The sequence below is a fragment of the Pholcus phalangioides genome, unplaced genomic scaffold, assembly GCF_987345545.1.
Source record: "Pholcus phalangioides strain wild (caught in Gottingen) unplaced genomic scaffold, Ppha-v1.0 ptg000027l_1, whole genome shotgun sequence".
Lineage (NCBI taxonomy): Eukaryota > Metazoa > Arthropoda > Arachnida > Araneae > Pholcidae > Pholcus > Pholcus phalangioides.
The window spans coordinates 583,822-602,197 of NW_028301617.1; the positions used below are offsets into that span (position 1 = coordinate 583,822).

An 18,376-nucleotide genomic window follows, 5' to 3' on the forward strand; every position below is an offset into this window, starting at 1 on the left:
TAGGTTAGATAAGAAGAAGAAGCGAGAAAAAAAAGAGAAATATATGCTCAGTATATAAATAATACAAAAAGGGTTCTCTTCATAGAAAGCCACACACATAATGGCAAGGTTTCGCAATTTCAAATGTGGTAATTATAATGCTGATCAGGAAAATTTCAAAAACCACTTAAAGGGTTAAATGGGAGTTTGGCTTAGATTTGCACCTTAAAATTGAAAAACCAACTTGAGCTGACCATCCCAAACAGTGGGGCTAAAACAACTTTTAATAACTTACTACTAATCATGAGCTAATCCCAAAATATCAGTCTGAGGATGTGTTGTATCCATAGTACCAAGTCAAGAAAAACTTTAAGGGTTGTGGAAATGATTAATTTTCTAAATTCAAAAGTGATAAGCTTGTCACAAAAGTTCATTGATACAAGCAGGAATTGTAGTAAAGCACTTTAAAAGTGCTCAAATGTTAATGAATTTAGACAGCTTTATTTTTTTTGGTTCCTTCCCACATTGAATAAATCATGGAAATGGCATGAGCGAAGAGACTTAGACATTGTAAATTCTATTTTATTTCATCCCAAAGATTTCTTTAATTCTATTGATTCATATTTAAAAGGGGTTGACAGAAATTAAACATATAGTTAATTACAGGAAAGCATAGGTGTACGTAGGATTTTCTCAAGGAGAGGATTTTCAGATTTTTTATCCTTTGCAGGGAAAGTATACTTACTGTAGAAAATATAATTACAAGAAAATGTACTTAATATGCAGGAAAAATAAAAACAGAAAAGTACATGTAATGTAAGAAAAGTAATTACAGGGTAATACACGATGTAGGAAAAATTACAGGAAAATGTACTTTTAATGTAGGAAAAATTACAGGAAAATGTACTTTTAATGTAGGAAAAATTACAGGAAAATGTACTTTTAATGTAGGAAAAATAAAAACACATGTAATGTAAGAAAAATAAAATATATGTAATGTAGGAAAAATAACAGGAAAATGTATTTAATGCAGGAAAAATAAAAACAGAATAATACACAATGTAGGAAAAATAATTATAAAAGAAAATCAATTAACCTCAAATACATAAACACAAACCAACAGGAAATTGATGAAAAAAAGAGAACTATATAGAAAATATTGATTAAAAAAAATAAAGATGAGCCAGAAAAAAAATGATGAGAAAAGAGCGCAGAATATTACAAAATTACAGAGAACGCGCTTGCGCATTGTAAGTTCCGAACCGTTTCCGAAGTCACGACAGTTTCGGAAGTCTTCCACACCTTATATATTCTAGAAACCTTGTTCCACACGAAGTAACTCACTCCCGCTCCTCTGTGATTGGACAAGTTCACCAGGGAATGTCGGATTTTTAGCCGCTAGTATTCTTTCCTCCATGTTTGCAAACAGAAAAAAATTTGAACCTGCTATCCAGTTCAGTTTTTCTGCCCACTTGTAAGGAACTAAACTGAACGAAAAAAATTTTCTTTTATTTTTTTAAATAAATACAATAAAAAAACTATTGAACTATAAATTAATATTAACAGCTCTTTGAATTTTTTTAATAAATGTCACAAATAAGATTTTTTCTCACCATAAATATATCGTAGCGCCTAGATGAGCGCCATCTGCTGATCAACACAGAAACTTGAGTGCGATTCTTTGTCTCCCTATCGATCACCATCATCATGCTAATTAAAAATACACATTTTAGTGTAGCCATGGAGTTATTGCTTCTAATCTGAGGGTGGAAACCCTGAGACTTTTCCTTATATTAGTTTTTTTCATCAAAAAGTGCCATTTTTTTTAAAAATATGGTCAGTTCTTCTATTACAAAAAATAAATCACATGGGGGGAGGGTGAAAAGACCTTGTGTTTAGAAGGGGCTAAGCTAAAAAGAAGCTAACACATAAACAAGTGGGCGTTTCGTGTTTGTTTGTAACCTCGCAGCAAGGATGGCAGCGGACCTAACTACAGGTTAATAAGAGAATATTTTAGGATTTATTGAAGTTCATGAATGTGATGAATCCACGTACTCTCCTCCCCAACGTACACATTTCTTGCATTCATTCCAGTAGACATTGCTTTAAATAGTTGCATTCAGCAGCGACTCTTTCGACTCAGACACGTTGTAACGTAAACATTACATTTTTTTTTTTATGTTTCTCCGGAATAAAAGAACATAACGGGGTATTTTTTTTTGAAGAAGTGAATCTTATTTGCGTTTTAATTTTATTTATGTTGCTGATTTATTAATGTTGTCAAACCCCGTTATAACGGATTTCAAGGGAAGGTTTTTGGTTCGCTGTATCGGATCAAATTAAAGAACGAGGCGAAATATTTTGATCGCTGCATACCCATGTAATAAGAGAACTGAAGGTGGGATCAAGTAGTTTGTTCGTTATACGCGGAGTGTCGCTGTAATGGGGGTTCGACTGTAAGTAATTTTCCCGGTCTTGGGAATGGGAAACCTTAGTACTATAGTAATGTTTGTCGCTGGTTGCACGAACTCCAGCCCGTAAACAATGAAGGCTGTATGGGGTTGCAAAGCTTGTACGATTTGTTATTGATGATGAGATCTTAGTTGACAGGACGACCATTGAAGGCCCTATTTGAGAATTCTATACAGCCCGCAAACAATGAATATATGGGTTTATAAAGCATATACCATTTGTTATTGCTGATGTGGTATTGGTTGGCTTTTGGGATGACCATTTGGAGGCTCATATTCCAGAATTTTATACAGCTTGCAAACCAATCAGGATATATGGACGATGTTTATAAAGCAGCATGATTTGTTGAATAATGGTATCGTACTTTTTTAAGTACAGTTTTTGAGAGGATCATTGGTGCTGTTTTTCGAATCGGCACGATTTTAAAAGGCTTTTGTCGATAGCCCGGATTGATGTTCCCATTTCTGCTAGGGTTTGCGCTGTCGTTTTTTTCAATTGCAAACCGCTGCTATGTGTAAAGTTTGGCTAGTTTTTGTCATGGCGAATTGCTGGTCGGGGATACATTTTTTTCCCCCTTAGCAAACTGATAAAATTTTAATCTAGGATCTTGTTAAGCGATCGAATTCCATTTTCACTTCAAAATATTGTAGAGAGATGGCAGCACCCATTTCGTTGTAGATTTTTTTTTTTTCCTTGACCTGGTTTGTTTGATTATTTTTTTATTTACCGTATTTTTTAAAATTTTTAATCTATGTAGCAGCGCTCATTTGATTGTAAATAACCCCCACCCATTATTGTATTAATGGTGATGATAGTTTTTTTTACGATTTCTTTTTCAGGGACAGTCCCCGCTTTTTACAGGGAGCTTTATGACATATTGTGTCCCACGCAAGAGAATGGCGTCGATCAAGACATGTTTGTCAAGTTGTTGGTCAAATCAAGTCTTCCAAAACAAACTTTGATTCAAGTATGACATTATTATTTTCCGTTTCTCGGCAGAGGGCAAAGTGGATTTACATGCTTAATGTGTAATTTGTCATAACTAGGGTTACCAGTTGTCCTCTTTTCTGGCGTCATTTTTCGCACTGATGTACTTGTTTAATTCCTAGTTCTGATTGTAACTCTAGCTCATCTAGATCACAATGTCGCTCCTTAGCTATCTCATTTCTTCAAAGATGGCACCAATTGTGCTTAAAAATATACATAAGGAATCGGAACCTTTTTATTTACTACAGTGAAATCCTTCTTAACGGACAAATAAAAGTACACATTTCAAACCCCTGATTAATCGTCACCCCCTCTTTTACAAATTTTTTGTGCCGCTGGTGTCTGCAAAAGAGAGGTTTACTGTATTTCTTTTTCGTAATGTAGTCAAACTTCTGTAAGCTTTCTCTGTAAAATTTATTTTCTTTTCCTCCCGTGAACTAGATTTGGGAAATGGTTGACACCAGTCAAGGATGCTTATCGAGATCGGGCCTTTTCAAAGCTCTTGCACTTGTTGCATTTGCTCAGCAGGGTAAGCCTGTAGACGAGAAGCTGTTGCTGAACTTTTCGGGTGATGGTGAGTGCTGATATCAATCAACACGAAAAATTGATTATTTTATAAAACTAGCTGTCATGTATGGTTATTTTAAAATGCTCGGAATGTGCTGATACCTTGTGTGGGCACTTTCCAAAACATTAATTTATTTTCTTGCATTCTAGAATTGCCCAAACCATCTCTTGGTGACCTGACAGACTTAAGAGTGTTAAGTATTCGTTTGCGACGAGAAAAGAACCCGAATAGGCTAGGACTCACCTTCGACGATGTCTGCGCATTAGACAGTGTACATGTTACTGTTATACCTGAGAAGAAGGGACTGTTTCTGAAGCATATTGAATATGAGGTCATGAGCGAGGTATGCTTAGAAAAATTACTCTGATTTTTCTTCTGTATCAACCTTGGCTTGTACTGTGCAGAATGTTTTTCTTCATTTAAATATATTATATTGCTGAGATAAGAACGTAATCATAAATGTAGAATTCTTGCTGGAACTTCATTTTTTGCCGCCTGGGACATTATTTTTCCACTCCACAACTTTAAAAATTGATAATTTTGTGATGTCATTCTTTGTTCGCACCTAAAACTGTCACCCTTTAAATTCTGCTACCCGAGGCAGTTGCTCCATCTGCTCCCCTCTAGTTACGGCCCTGACTAAGATTCAGGGTTATTTTTTGTCAGAGGCAGTGCAACCTTAATGCATGGTCAGAGAGCACCTCATGTACAAATAGATCTGGTTACACTTTTCAAGAATAAGCATGTAAACTGGTAGGGTGGCATTTGTGGCCAGGTTACGGCCCTCAGAAAAACCACCAAGTCCAGGGCCCATGATGTTCTTAAAATGACCGGGTCAGAGGGGGTGAACGGTATTTCGCCTCCCTCGATCCTTTTTTCCACACTTTAAAATTTGCAGCATTGAACATCTCACCCCTTGTCCCTCCCCCGTACTTCTTGCCCTGCTGTTTCAAGAAACTTTGCCAACTGAGGTTAGTATATATTTTTCTAATGTTGAAGTGCTTAGGGGGTGAATTTTGCACACCTGGGACCATATCCATCAGCTTCACCCCTCACTTGTGGCCCTGAATATAACCCTATCAATAACTGCAGAATATGTAATTCTTTTAAAAAATATGCACAACTTATTACAAGCCAATGGTTATTAATGCTCAGTTTATATTTCTTGACAGCGAAGCAAGTCCACGGTTCAGAGGCGGTACAATGACTTTGTTGCTCTTCATGAAATTCTTCTTCAAAAGTTTCCGTACAGAATGATACCACAGCTACCACCGAAAAAAGTGATGGGAGGTATGGATTCATTTATTTTCTACTTAATTAAAAGGATCCATTAATGTTGTTAAATATGTGTTTTGAAGTTAGTGAATGGCAGAAGTTATGAGTGATTGATATTTGGACAAGGTGAAACAAACATGTGTGAAAAATTTGTGTCCGAAAATCATTGTTTTATGATTGGGAAAAAGTACAATGGTTCGGAGCTGAATTTTGGTAAATACAGTCAAAACCAATTTCAATGCCATCTTTTATTTTATGGAGTTCTGGCGCTATACCAAATAACAGTTGAACTCTTGTAACCCCCCCCCCCCCCCCATATATACAGAAGATTTTTTCACTGAAAATTTCTGTTGCTAAGCAGGTTTGCACTGAATTTGGGAGTGCTGTAGCAGGCATTGTACTTTACTGTTAACATTTTGCAGCTGATTACGAAAATCTGATTTTTCAACAATGTTCTGTGTTTTAAATCAATGGATCATTTTGTTAACAGATCTAAATCTGCTGCTCTAGTTTTTGAAATATTGATTTTTTTTAAGCATATAAAGAGCGAAATGAAAGTTTTTTTTAATTACTATTTTTATTTCTTTCAGCTGACTCGCCCCAGTTCATAGAAGAACGACGTAAGGCACTGAAACGTTTCCTGAACTTACTCGCAAGACATCCAGTGCTGTCAGAGGATAAAATCATACAATTTTTCTTGACTTTTGCTGGAGCCGTAAGTGTTCTCAGGGTTAAAATGTAATCGGAAAATAAATTTCATTTTAGAATATTTAACTTTTGACAAAAGCGTTTTCAGTCATTGTGATAGAATTGTTAGCCCCTTTCCCCATAAAAACTTTACATCTCTTACTTATACTCTTTTAATTTATCTTGATAAATCTTGTGAAAATGGTTATTTGATTGACCCTGAAGTGATTATGAATCAAAGGAGAAAAATGCAGTCCAAATGTGCTGCAATACAGAAAATTGGCAAAATGAACTTCTACAGACTTCTACGGCATATTCAGTCAATTAATGAATTCAGAAGAAATGTTTCATTCCAATGAACAAAAGTTTGTTCTATCTTCTTTATGTATCGATACCTTTGATCTACTCTCACCATCCAGTATATTCATTTGTCTTGATAAATCCATGGAACTATTCTAGATGGTGTGTGGCTTGATTAAACCTATTGATATCATGGGTGGAGATATTGGGGTGGGGGAGGGGGACGATGCCCCAGCTTCATTGATGTAGCCGACTGATCTAATGTATATGTACAAGGTAGGAATTGGCATCATCATCATGCCCCCCATCCCGTGATGCCCTGACAAAGGGTTGATGACATTCCTAAGAGCCGGGGCACACACTTTAAGAAACACTGAATGAATGAACGCCAGAACTTTTGCCACTGGACTTATCCCGTTGCCGAGATCTCTTCCAGCCCAGCTTCGTTTTAAGAAACACTGGGATAGGAAAAAGCGATTGACTGTAGTGTTAATATTTGCATCACACTTTTGCTCAAAGATAGTGGATGAGTCAGCCTGCTGTTTGAAACAGCTCTATGTATTTTGGCTTCCTTATTAAATATTGTTCCTCTCATGCCAAAAGTATGCATGTGCAAATTTTGAAATGTGGGAAGTGTTTTTTAAATGTTTACTCTACCCATGTTACTCTATGAGTGTCATTTCCCTATAATGTTTGGTAACATGCATTTCAATATGGATTAAACATTCACGTTTTTAACAAAACTTTTAGCAAAATAAGGGAATCCAACCAGCTGATAAACCCAAAAAGGAAAAATTTGCATGTTCATGCTTCCGGCATAAGTGGGGTGGGGAATGATGATATATATTGCTGTGTTTAATTGTACTACACCATCAGATGTACCTTTCTGTTCATCTCAATAAATCCATAGGAATAGGGTTTAATTTGATCAATCAAAAATATTATAATGAAATAGTTTGATTCAAATAATAAACCAATCAGTGATATGAGTATATATACCGCTATGAATGCAACCTTTCCTTGATGGCTACATTCATCACATCTCTTTTTTTTTCAAGAAAAAAGATGACACCGACCATTTCATTAACATTGCACTAAACTTACTTGCTTTTGTCAAAGACAAGTATTCTCGTACAGTTGTCATTTTTTTTTATTTTCAGGATGTCCAGACCAGAATGAAAGAACATTTCCGAGGCGTTTTGGATGAATACCAAACAAATGAGCTTGCTAAAAATGCTGAGGTATGATTTTTCAATAAAGTTCGTTCTTTAAACTTACATTCTGATTTACAATATATTATTCGATAGAGCTGTTGCTCCACAGAAAGTGTGTTAAATTTATATATACAGTGATATCCTTGCTACAATGATACTTGATGAAACAATAAATTCCTCTACAACGATATTTTTTCAAGTATCGTTTGGAAATGGCTATAGTCTAATGTTAAATAACCACCTCTCAATATAACAATAATTTCTCCACAACAATATTTTTTTCTTGATCCTCAGAGTGTTGTTATATCAAAATTTCACTGTATGTAACATGTTGTGTTGCATGTTGTTTGATTTCATGCTTATACATATAAAGAAACTTCAAGAAAAGTGATCAATTTATGTTGGATGTGTTTTGCTTAGGAACTACTTCCATTCGACACGGTGAACCAACTGTCAGTGGTCAAAGAACAGATGAAAAATGTGCATAGTGGAATGGTTCGACTGAGAGACTCTACAGAAAGAATAGTTGAGAGGTCTAAAGGGGATTCATCGGACATGGTTCTCATTGGTAAAGAACTGTGGTGAGAATCTTTTTGTAACTATAGTGAGTCATAGCACTTTTGTTTTTCTATTGTCTTATTATAACCATCTTTCATCATTATACAGTACAATCTGGTTATTTTTTTCAGGTTATCTTTTCAAACTGGAATGTTTGGTTTTTTGAAACTTTATATCCATTTTAATTGTTGCTATATTGCAGTCATTCATATATCAGGGGTTTATAACGCTAGGGGTATAAAACAAATTCACTTAATATTGCATTTATGCCTCTTGTGCTTTAATCCCCTTGTACACTACTATGTTCAAAAGCTGTGAGACTTATTTTATCATGGAACAATAAATACAAATAGGATCTGTTTATTTGGAGTTTCTTTCAAAGTAACTACCCTGTGCAATTTTGCCATTGTTCAAAGCCTGCTTGCTGCAATTCTTTGGAACCCGAGAATCATCGCCTCCTTAAGCAAATTCTTTATTCGAGGAAAAAGTGATATGGGGCAAAATCAGGAGAATAAACTGGTAGAAGTATCAGAATGGGATGTTTTGACAGGGAATCTGACACCAGGAGGAACCAGTGAGTCCTTAAACCATCTGTATGATTCTGTGAATTCATCATCAAACTGCAATTCTGTTTGCACCTCATAGGTATGGACTATAAAATATCACTATGGATAAATTAATTATGAACAGAACTGTGATTTGAGAAAGTGACTTTTTCTTAATTATATGCCGAGGGGAACTCAAAAGAAAATTTATTGTCCACGCTGGGAATTAATCCTGGTTTCCTTGTAATCTGGGCGACTATCTGTATAATCCACAGGAGACACAACCCTGCTTTCCTTATTTCATTCACTGTGGCATCTTTTAACTTCAACAAATGGCTCTTGGGTGGCAGCAGTAGCAAGAGTAGGATTTTTCCTTTTCTTAGCACAATAAATCAAAAAAGTGACTTTTCCCAAGTATCACCTCAGCGTATTATCCAGAAAAAGTCACTTTCCTTGATACATGGGCCGAGAAAAAGGAAACCATTCTGGTAAAAATGAGCAAAATTGCATCAAGGTAGCTTGGTATAAAGATGTGGGCCGGGAAATTGTGAAAACGGGAGAAGTTCTAACTTAAAAAAGCTTTTATGAATCGACTTGTACAATATCTACAAAGCCATGTTAAGAGTACCATATGCCTCCCCCCGCCCATACAAAGTGGTTTTTCTGAGACCCTTACCTAGCTAAAAAATTTGTACTTATTAATTTACATGACTACTTTGAAAATTTTAACTAGATTTCATTTTCATGAGGCCTCGGGCTGTGCCCAGGTAGAGGCACCATGCATTAAGGCAGCACAATATATGATGTACAGCAGAGGTGCACAACCACTTCAGTCTACAGACCAGATGTGCATTATTGCTACTGCTCACAGGCCAGGAACTTTTACTGTATACCATGTTGTACGGAATGTTAGATATTGATTATCCCAGGACACCTTTCCTAGGCTGAATGGAAAACCCTTTAGCAGGTCATATTTGGCCTGTGGGCTGGAGGTTGAACACTCACTGTGATGACTGATCACTTCCACCAATTCTAAAACATGTTACAAATTATAAAATTTGAAATCTTATTAGATATATACCAAAAATGTGAGTATAATGAATTTAGGGTGTTAGGATATAAAATAAATGATGGTCATTGATAACAACAAGGCCAATGAATTGAAAATCAACATGTGGCAAAATTTGCAACGTTGTTCAGAATTGGAAAGGAATTCATTCTGAAAGTGGCACAAAAAAAAAGTTGGTTTTATATAGCTGATGTGATGCTTTCATTATTTCAGCTCATTCGCTACCAGCTCAGGATCTGAATCTGATTGGGGTACTGGTGGGAATCGGACATGGGACCACCTACGAAGGGGACTAAAGACATTGTATCCAGTTTTCCCAAGTGTTTCAAATGCATTTGTAGTACTGGTAAGGAATTAACCTTTGTTTACACACAGTGTAAAACCTTTTGGTAACAGATACCAAATATATATATGTAATATACTGATAATTTTTTTTGGATGTTTAGATTTATTTGAAGCATGTTCAAATAAAAAACATTTGTGCAAAACTATATTTTTTCCATTTCTGACAGGCCACAGAACAAGAAGAAGGTGTTGTTGAGGAGCTTAATTTGTTTTTGGATATATTATCCTCTTACATGGTGAGTCACTCCAAAATAATTATCAAAGGAATTCATAGCTTCGTCCTTGTTATTTGTTTTTAATCACTAGTTCCTTCTGTGAGACTAGCAATGTTCAGGGAAAAACTTCATAATGACTTTGAAGTTAGAGAATAGTTTGCATAATCTGACAGAAATTGACAGGTCTGTGAATTATTTGGTAGATTTGGTACTTTCATAATGAGCTACACTCAAATTTTCACGATTTATGTTTTTTTAATCGGAATTTTTTTTCTCTGATACTTCTACACTGAACTACTAAATATCTATATATATAAAATTGATTTTCTGTGTGTGTGTGTGTATGTTCTCTATACAAATCTACAATTTTAGATCGATCGTCGCCAAATTTTGCATATATACCAAATGGGACCCGACTTGAATGATAGGCTACTTTAAAATTTCGTCAGACCAGGGCAAATGCCCCAAATGGGCAAAAAACTGTCCGGCAACAATGGTTTTTGGGCCTCAACAATCACTTTCCGAATGTTTACTTTGGTTACCGTGGTTCCCTAGCGATGAGTTTCAGACGATGTCTTTACAATGGTTTGTCACTTCCTTAATGCTGCCAGTTATGTATAATAGTTTATGCCTTTATAATGGTTTGCCGCATTTTCAATACTCTCAGTAATGAGGCTTTTGGAATAGACGTCATAATCATCGTCAGCATCACTTTGAGGGTCAGGAAAAGGGTGATCCTCCTAGAAATCAGTGTTATAATTGCCGATTCTATTGTATAAATGCGGAAATTTAGTGGGGTTTTCTGTCACATCAATAATTTTAAAAATTGTATTGAAATCTCGATTTTTGAAATATTGAGGTCGCTTAGAGATAGATATACGAAGCCCAGGAGATTAAATACGAAGTAATTAGCCGGACCTACTTTGAGTTGGATATCCATGCAATAACATTGATTTCAACTTTTTATTTATATCTTCTCAAGCATGAAAATTAAGCTCTCCGTATTGTCTTTTGATATTTATTTGCATAAATTCATATAGTTTAGGATGTTTTTAAAATTAGTTATGGGCCCCCGTAAAGTGCATCGAAAAAATTCCACAGCTTTAATTAAGCATTTTTGGAAGCTGAAACAGGCAGAAATAGATAACTTGAAGTTCAGGGGGAGGGGATCAAAATACCTTACACCCATAAAAAAAAAGGGGGAAGGGACTATTCATTTCTACGTTTCTTTAAATTTAGATTTGTTTCTTTCATGAGTCGCGCAGGACGTCGCCATATTGGTTAACTTAGACACGGTTTGCATGTCCCTCAAAGAAAGAGGGAGATATCGCATGATCCAAAAAGCCTCATTGAAGAAAACCCGGGCAGCGCCAGGTATTGTAGCTAGTTGTGTTATAAAAATTGTTTACATTGGCTTCATTTTGAAATGAATCATTTGTCATGTACATAAACTGTCATGACTATATTACTGTCTGCCGCTGTGGAGTTGTGTGAGCATTGTGCTGGAGACTCATCGTGACGATCCAGGTTCGAACCCTGTTGACTCATAGTGGTGGTCGGCTGAAGTTGTTTTTTTTTAAATATTTTTTATTTTATTTTGTGTCACACAATCATCTCCCTGATCACTTTAATTGTTAACGTATTGTTCGAAAGAAGCGTTTAGTCCATTTTGCAATATTAGATTTTAAATACTCTGTGTTCTAACTTTTCTCGATTTCCCTGCAGTAAAGGCATTTCCGGAATGAATATGGTGGTTTGCATACTTTAGTAATTCTCAGGAGAGTAGTGGAGGATTTGGCCAGTTCATCTGCTCTCTTGTTTCTGATGTTGCCGCAGTGACTTCTCACAAATAAAAAAATCTATTACTATATTGTTATTGAAACAGTTTTTTTAAAGGTGTTGTGCATTGACAATTTATTTTTCACATCTGGTTATGTCTTGAAGGGCAAAAAGAGAGAGGATCACTGCAAATAAGAAAATTAGAGCTACAGAATTCGATAACTTTTTTCAGAGCGAGATTAAGACAAAAGAATTCCGCTTGGAAAACCGAGCAGTCATCACAAATGCGAAATTGTTGATATGAGATTTCAATTCCTGGTTGATAGAAAACAAAGGCCAATCCAACTTTGCCATTTATTTTGCTTCAGTTGGTGTAACATAATATTATATTTTTCCTGGATTAGCCTATCAAAATTTTTAATTTAGATCGGTTTTCTGGCAGCCGGATGAGGGAGTATTGACACTAAGCTTTCCATTTTCAGCATTGTTGTTGGATGAAGTGAAGGAGCTTTGAGCAAGCTTGTGATTGAGAATATCCATATCAATTGGGGGAATTCCTGGAAGGATAAAAAGAGCTTCGTAGCTTATTGTCCTGTACCCCTTCACAATTCTTAGAAGAAACCTGTATTTTTCTCATATTTCTAACGTTTATTCTTTTCTTGAGACTATCATCCAAACGTGATTGCAGGAATAACCCCTTGAGAGTAAATAAGTTTCATGGCATCAATGTCAAGGCTAAAATTATTTCTGCAAATTTTATAAAATCTGTAGAGAAGTTTTTCTGATTTGCAGGGCAGGTAAGAGGCGCGTTTTTGCCAGCAAAACTTGTTGTCAATGATAACACCAAGATACTTTATTTCTTCTACATTTGCTATCGCGTTTTCTCCGAGTTTTAAGAGCAGCTCAGTTTGATCGATCATTTTTTATTTACCATCATAGTTTTCCTTTTGTTTGGGGGTTGAATTCTAACTTGTAGAGTTTTGACCATTGAACCATGAAATCAAGAATATCTTGAGCTAAATGGCAGACAGTCTCAAAATTTTGTCCTTGGACAGCAAGAAGCAAATCATTGGCAAAAGCAATTTGATGGCAATTCTGAAAATGTGACAATTTCAGCAAAAGGCCATTCAAAAGTAAATGGCTCTGAAATAGAGTCCCATGGGCAGCCTTGGTTTGGTTTTCTGCAGTTTTAACTTTGTGATGTGAATTTAAGGCGACATCTCATTTGAAAAAGTCTCTCCGCAGAGAGCAGGCAGACCTTCAACACAGTACTTACATAACATGATGGTTCAAGCATTTACCATCTTCAATTCAAAATATGGGACATGAGATGACAGTACTAAGAAGAACATGAAACAAACACACTTTAACAGCATAAATATGTTAAGACCACGCATACACGTACACTCACACAATGTGCTTCCACTGATTCATTAGAAATTTTACAGAATAATGTGTACAAGGTGCATGTACAGTTAAGTAGTAGTATATTACACTGTCTGATAAAAGAGTGAAAGTCTAACGATTTTCTATACATCTTTATTTTGTATGACACTATTCTTGAATATTCTATCATTTCTAACAGGATTTGTGTGACCGTTATGAAACCTTCGTCAGTTTTCAGAAGCAAAGAGCTTTGAGTAAAGTAGGACGCAGAGTCAGCTCAAATCAGATTGCAGCTGTAAGTTGTATTATTACATAATAACCAATATTGAATGCAATATGCATTAGTGAATAGGTATCTTGAGTGGTATCATTGAACGTATGTGAACAGGGCTCTAACTAGATGCTTGATCAGCTGGATCAAGCACACCTTTTGGAGCCTCCTTGTGATGTTGAAAGAAAGACTACAGTGTGAAATTTGTTTCCCCCCCTCTGATCCTGGAGCAACAGACCTGCCTGCTCCCCCTAGCTACGACCCTGTCAGTGAAACAACATACTATTGAAGCGATCTACAAGAAAATACAATTAGTAAGCAGATGCAGGGAGGATTTCTGAGAGTAATCACATTGTGTTTAAAACCTTAATATATTAGAAATCTGTAGGGGAAGAGTGGGGCAAGATGGGATGCCTAGTTCTTTTGGGTTTATAAAATCAATTATTATGGTTGACAATTTTTGATTTTGAAAAAAAGTGTGACCATTTTCAGTTTGTCTTTACTTTTGCATCATATTGTCAATTTTTTAATAGTTCCATTTTTTCCCATTCTCTCTCTCTCTATTCTTTAAATATTTATTTTCACCAGAAGTCCATTTTTGTATGGTGACTCCATCAAAACTGTAATCTTTCCATGCTTTCTAATCCTCTTTTTCTTTAATAGAAATTACTGCAACTAGGAATTGGTTAGATTTCTTCTGGCGTAGAACGTTTTTGGAATAATTCATGTTTTTTTTTCCCTTTATTTGGCGTGGCATTGATAGCAGTAGACTGTGGGAATTTTAAAAGCAGCAGCAGCAAGGTTAGTAGTGTCAGCTTTCAAAGTGGGGATGGCAGTGGCAGCTTAGGACTTGTCTGCAGTCTCAGAAGGGGCAAAATCATGTTCACTAGAAACTTCTTGATTAACAGGCCAAATACTAGTCTTAGAAATCCATCGATTGCAGTTGACATAACTGTTTTTACAGATGCATTTCTATAGTTTTGCTATCTGGTACAGATAAACTACATGTCCTGGATTTGATCTTATTTAATTTATTACTTCTTTATCCTAATACAAACAGTGTTTTCATTGACTGTGGAACTTGAAAGGAGTCAGCCATTCTTTTTTGTATACTATTTTCCCCTTAATAACAGATGCAATTGCATTTTTCACTTATTCAGGATCTCATCCTTCTCAATTAGTTTTCCTTTTATACGCCAAAACCATCTCCGTAAATCTCCAAAGACAGCTTGGCAAGTGGGGTAAGATGGGTTACTATCCTATCATGCCCTCACAAAAAAAAATCTCTTGCCCCACTCACACATTAATGGCTGATTAATTCTCATTGTTGTTAGACTTTTACCCAGCGCATTTGTCAATTATGCAAATCAATCACTAAGGATTACACTTTTTACTGGTATTTATGAAGTTATAAATAAATAAGTATAAATTAACGTTATTCGGCACCAAACTGCAATGAAGCAAATAAACTTTCAAAGAGAAATCAGATTACTTCTTCAAAAACTTTTGCACAAGCTAAATGACCCAATCAAAATGGCTGCTTCTTACACAAAGGTTTCTTCTCCACCTCTACCTTTTAGTACCAATATTGTCAACTCATTTGCAGCTCAATTATCTCATCTTGCCCCGCTATCTTGTTTTGCCCCACTCTCCCCTGTGTAAATAGATAAAAAAAATACATTTGCAAATATATTCCAACATCACACTAGCTTTCAATGTGCAAGAAGCATGTAGCAGGGTGATAGTAATCATGATGAAGAACATTTTAACGTGTTCCTATTGTCTATCAAACATTAAAGCATAGTTTCCCAACCTTTTTTGTCTCATCGCCCCCTTCTCCAGAAATTTTTTTCTCCCGTCGCCCCCCAACGCAATCTAACCCATAGGATCCTATGTTAAATCCGTAGCTTCTACCACCCCCCTGGAACATTCCATCATCCCCCAGGGGGCGTTAATGCCCACGTTGGGAATCACTGATTTAAAGTAAGGAATCTTTGCATAAGGAAAAATTACTAGCTTGTGAACTTTATTTCAGGAGTATTTTAATGCTGGTACGCTTGCTTTCACGATTTCCACAGAAAAGTCACTAAAATAAGATTAAAAAAGAAAAATGTTTCAATAACTCTGAAGATTTATGCCTTTCTTTTGAATTCAGGATGCAGAAGCCCAAGTACAGTACCACCAGGAGAAGAGGAACTTTTTCTTCCTTCATTGCATCCATATGGAAACCCAACTAGTCCATGCTTATGTGGAAATAATTGGCAGAGTCATGCAGTCCATCACCAAGCTTCAATCTGCTGGTTACATGAAGGTTAGTTTTTTTTTTTGAGGGGTGGGCGTTAAAATATCAACTAACTCTTATATAAGCTGACTTCTCCACCCATCACAATATAGGAATATATTTTTGAACAAAAAAAAACTTGGCTTGTATGTTAGTATATACTGTACTTAATGGAATTGGGAAAATATATTCTCAAAAACTGAAATGCAATTGACGTTCCATGTTTCAAATTTTCCCATATCTGAAAGTAATTTTCTGCTCCTTGACCTATCTGCCATGGTGCTTAGGTTTTTAAAAACATGATTTTTAGAAGCCTATGGCATGATTGTTTGTAGCTAGTTGCTGAGCACAATGGGATACAATCTGAAAATATCACCTTCCGATACCGTCATCCTTCCTATAAATAGCTTTGTCCCAATGAAAGAATGAATTGCATTGGTTGGTACTGTGTTGTGAAACAAAATCTGCTATTACACTTCAAAGAAAGTTTTGCATCGAGTTTCAGGAAGAACCTCCTCCATTCCATGTATTAACATTTTTGTATGGTTGCAGGGCATGAAATTTTTAGATACAGGTAGTATTTTGCAATCACTGGGGGTTAAAATTGAGTTTCGTTTAGATCTAAATGAAGCTCAGTGTAACCTGAGCTACAAAAGGTGCTCAAATTGAAATGTCATCACAAATGCTGATAAACATTGTGCCACATTTTATGTGATATATGTTGAGTTTTTTATGATACAGTGCCATCTGATATGGAAGGAATCCCAATTCTATGATATATTGAAACCGGAGTGATTTGATTTGTCTTTGCAATGTACATCTGATGATACCATTGCTTTTCACAGTAAGCTCTTGTGATGGTTGTGTGTGCGAAAATTCAAATTTCATCTCTAACTCTGAAATGCTATGAATCATCTCATGAGCACAGACCATTGAGCCACGTTCAAAGTCACTTAAATGATTACTTGCCATTGTAGCAGCATAAAACCGATCTGACAGCTTCCCTAGTTATCTGTAGTCTTATACAGGTGCTGCTGACCGAATTGAGTTTCGTTGATTGCATTTCTCGCTTAGGCCAGGATTACACTGTAAAAGTTTCATAAAACTTGAAAAATGCAACCGATAATTTTATTGGGGTTGAATCTTTTAAGTTTTGTAAAAGATCTTTTATCAAATTTTACAGTGCTGGCCTTATTTGCATATGCTCATCTATACCAGTTTTTCCACCTTCTCATAAATCCCATCTTTGAATTATTCGAAGCAATGTTAATCTTCAGAGGCGTTTGTTATAAGTGAAATAGCTTTACTTTTTTTACACTCTTATTTTTATTTTATAGGTTGCTTCCCTGTGGCAAGAAGCCTTACCAATTGTCGATTCCTTGCTGCCTAGCCATAATCAGGTCAATTCAACCACCCCGTCATCTACGATTAGTAGATGAAGTAGTATCTCATGTGAAAATATGGAAGCAAGGGCTGGTCCCAATATTTGTTATATTTATACATAATATATAAATCTTAATTTCTGTACCTCTGTATAGTATATATACACATATAAATGTGAAACTCGGTGTAGACTGTTTTGTAAAGATATTCCCTAGTTTCGAAGAGTTTATTTTTGTAATTCAAGATGGAAGATAAAAGCGTGTATACGAGCATATATACACACTAATATGATATACATGGATGTTATTGTTTACACATATATATGTATTTAAAGTACTTTGTTTTTGTTACTGAAAAGTCTAAATACAGACTGATTTTGTGAGAAGAATCTACGACTTTTTTTATGGAGCGACTAGTTTTGTTTTGTTGACTTTGCATGCAATGCTTTTTTTTTGCTTTTGTGTTTCCGCAATATGATATGATTTACATTTGCAGATCGCATGTTGAAATGTTAGTTTTTTTTTTTTTTAATTTCATCATTTTGTTATTGCATCTGAAATTCTGATTTTTAAGGAGAGATTGAATGGAATATATACTTTCCACAGTATGTGATAGGACTCCTATTCATCTCAGAGTGTGAACGCCATGATTTGTTATAATTGTTATGCATATTGTTGATGCTGAGTGTGATATTGAACTGTTACAGTCATCTGAAACTCTTCTGCTGCATCTATAATATAAGGGGGGGGGGGGAACAAATTTCTTGCCAGGAATTTATTGTTTGGAAAAAATGATACAGAAAAAAAAAGGAATAAATATCTTCTCAGAAATAATCACCATCCTTATCTATAATATTGAACCATCTGTTTCAATTTTCAGAAAGTTCGCTGAAAAAAATAGAGTTTTTTCAAGTTGAGAAAACTGACGAAATCACTTTTGGCCTCTTTAGAAGTGTTTGGTTTGCTTTTGTTCAAGTGATTCTGTAAAAACAAGGATAGAAAGGTGGAAGTCAGTAGGAGCAAAGTCAGGAGAGTATGAACATGGTCTTGAAGCAGAAAAGGG

The 18,376-nt window shown here is 35.6% G+C and overlaps 1 protein-coding gene across 1 annotated transcript; it reads left to right on the forward strand.

Moving 5' to 3' along the window:
• The first annotated feature begins 1,890 nt into the window (after positions 1-1,890).
• Positions 1,891-18,063, forward strand: LOC149068004 (sorting nexin-8-like). Its single transcript, XM_089251521.1, has 13 exons — positions 1,891-1,975; positions 3,291-3,418; positions 3,880-4,012; positions 4,156-4,349; positions 5,179-5,296; positions 5,872-5,996; positions 7,429-7,509; positions 7,903-8,063; positions 9,868-10,000; positions 10,167-10,235; positions 13,579-13,674; positions 15,806-15,961; positions 17,269-18,063. Exons 1-13 carry the CDS (start codon positions 1,954-1,956, stop codon positions 17,368-17,370), a joined length of 1,518 nt encoding a protein of 505 aa, XP_089107647.1. The 5' UTR covers positions 1,891-1,953; the 3' UTR covers positions 17,371-18,063.
• Positions 18,064-18,376: the final 313 nt, after the last annotated feature.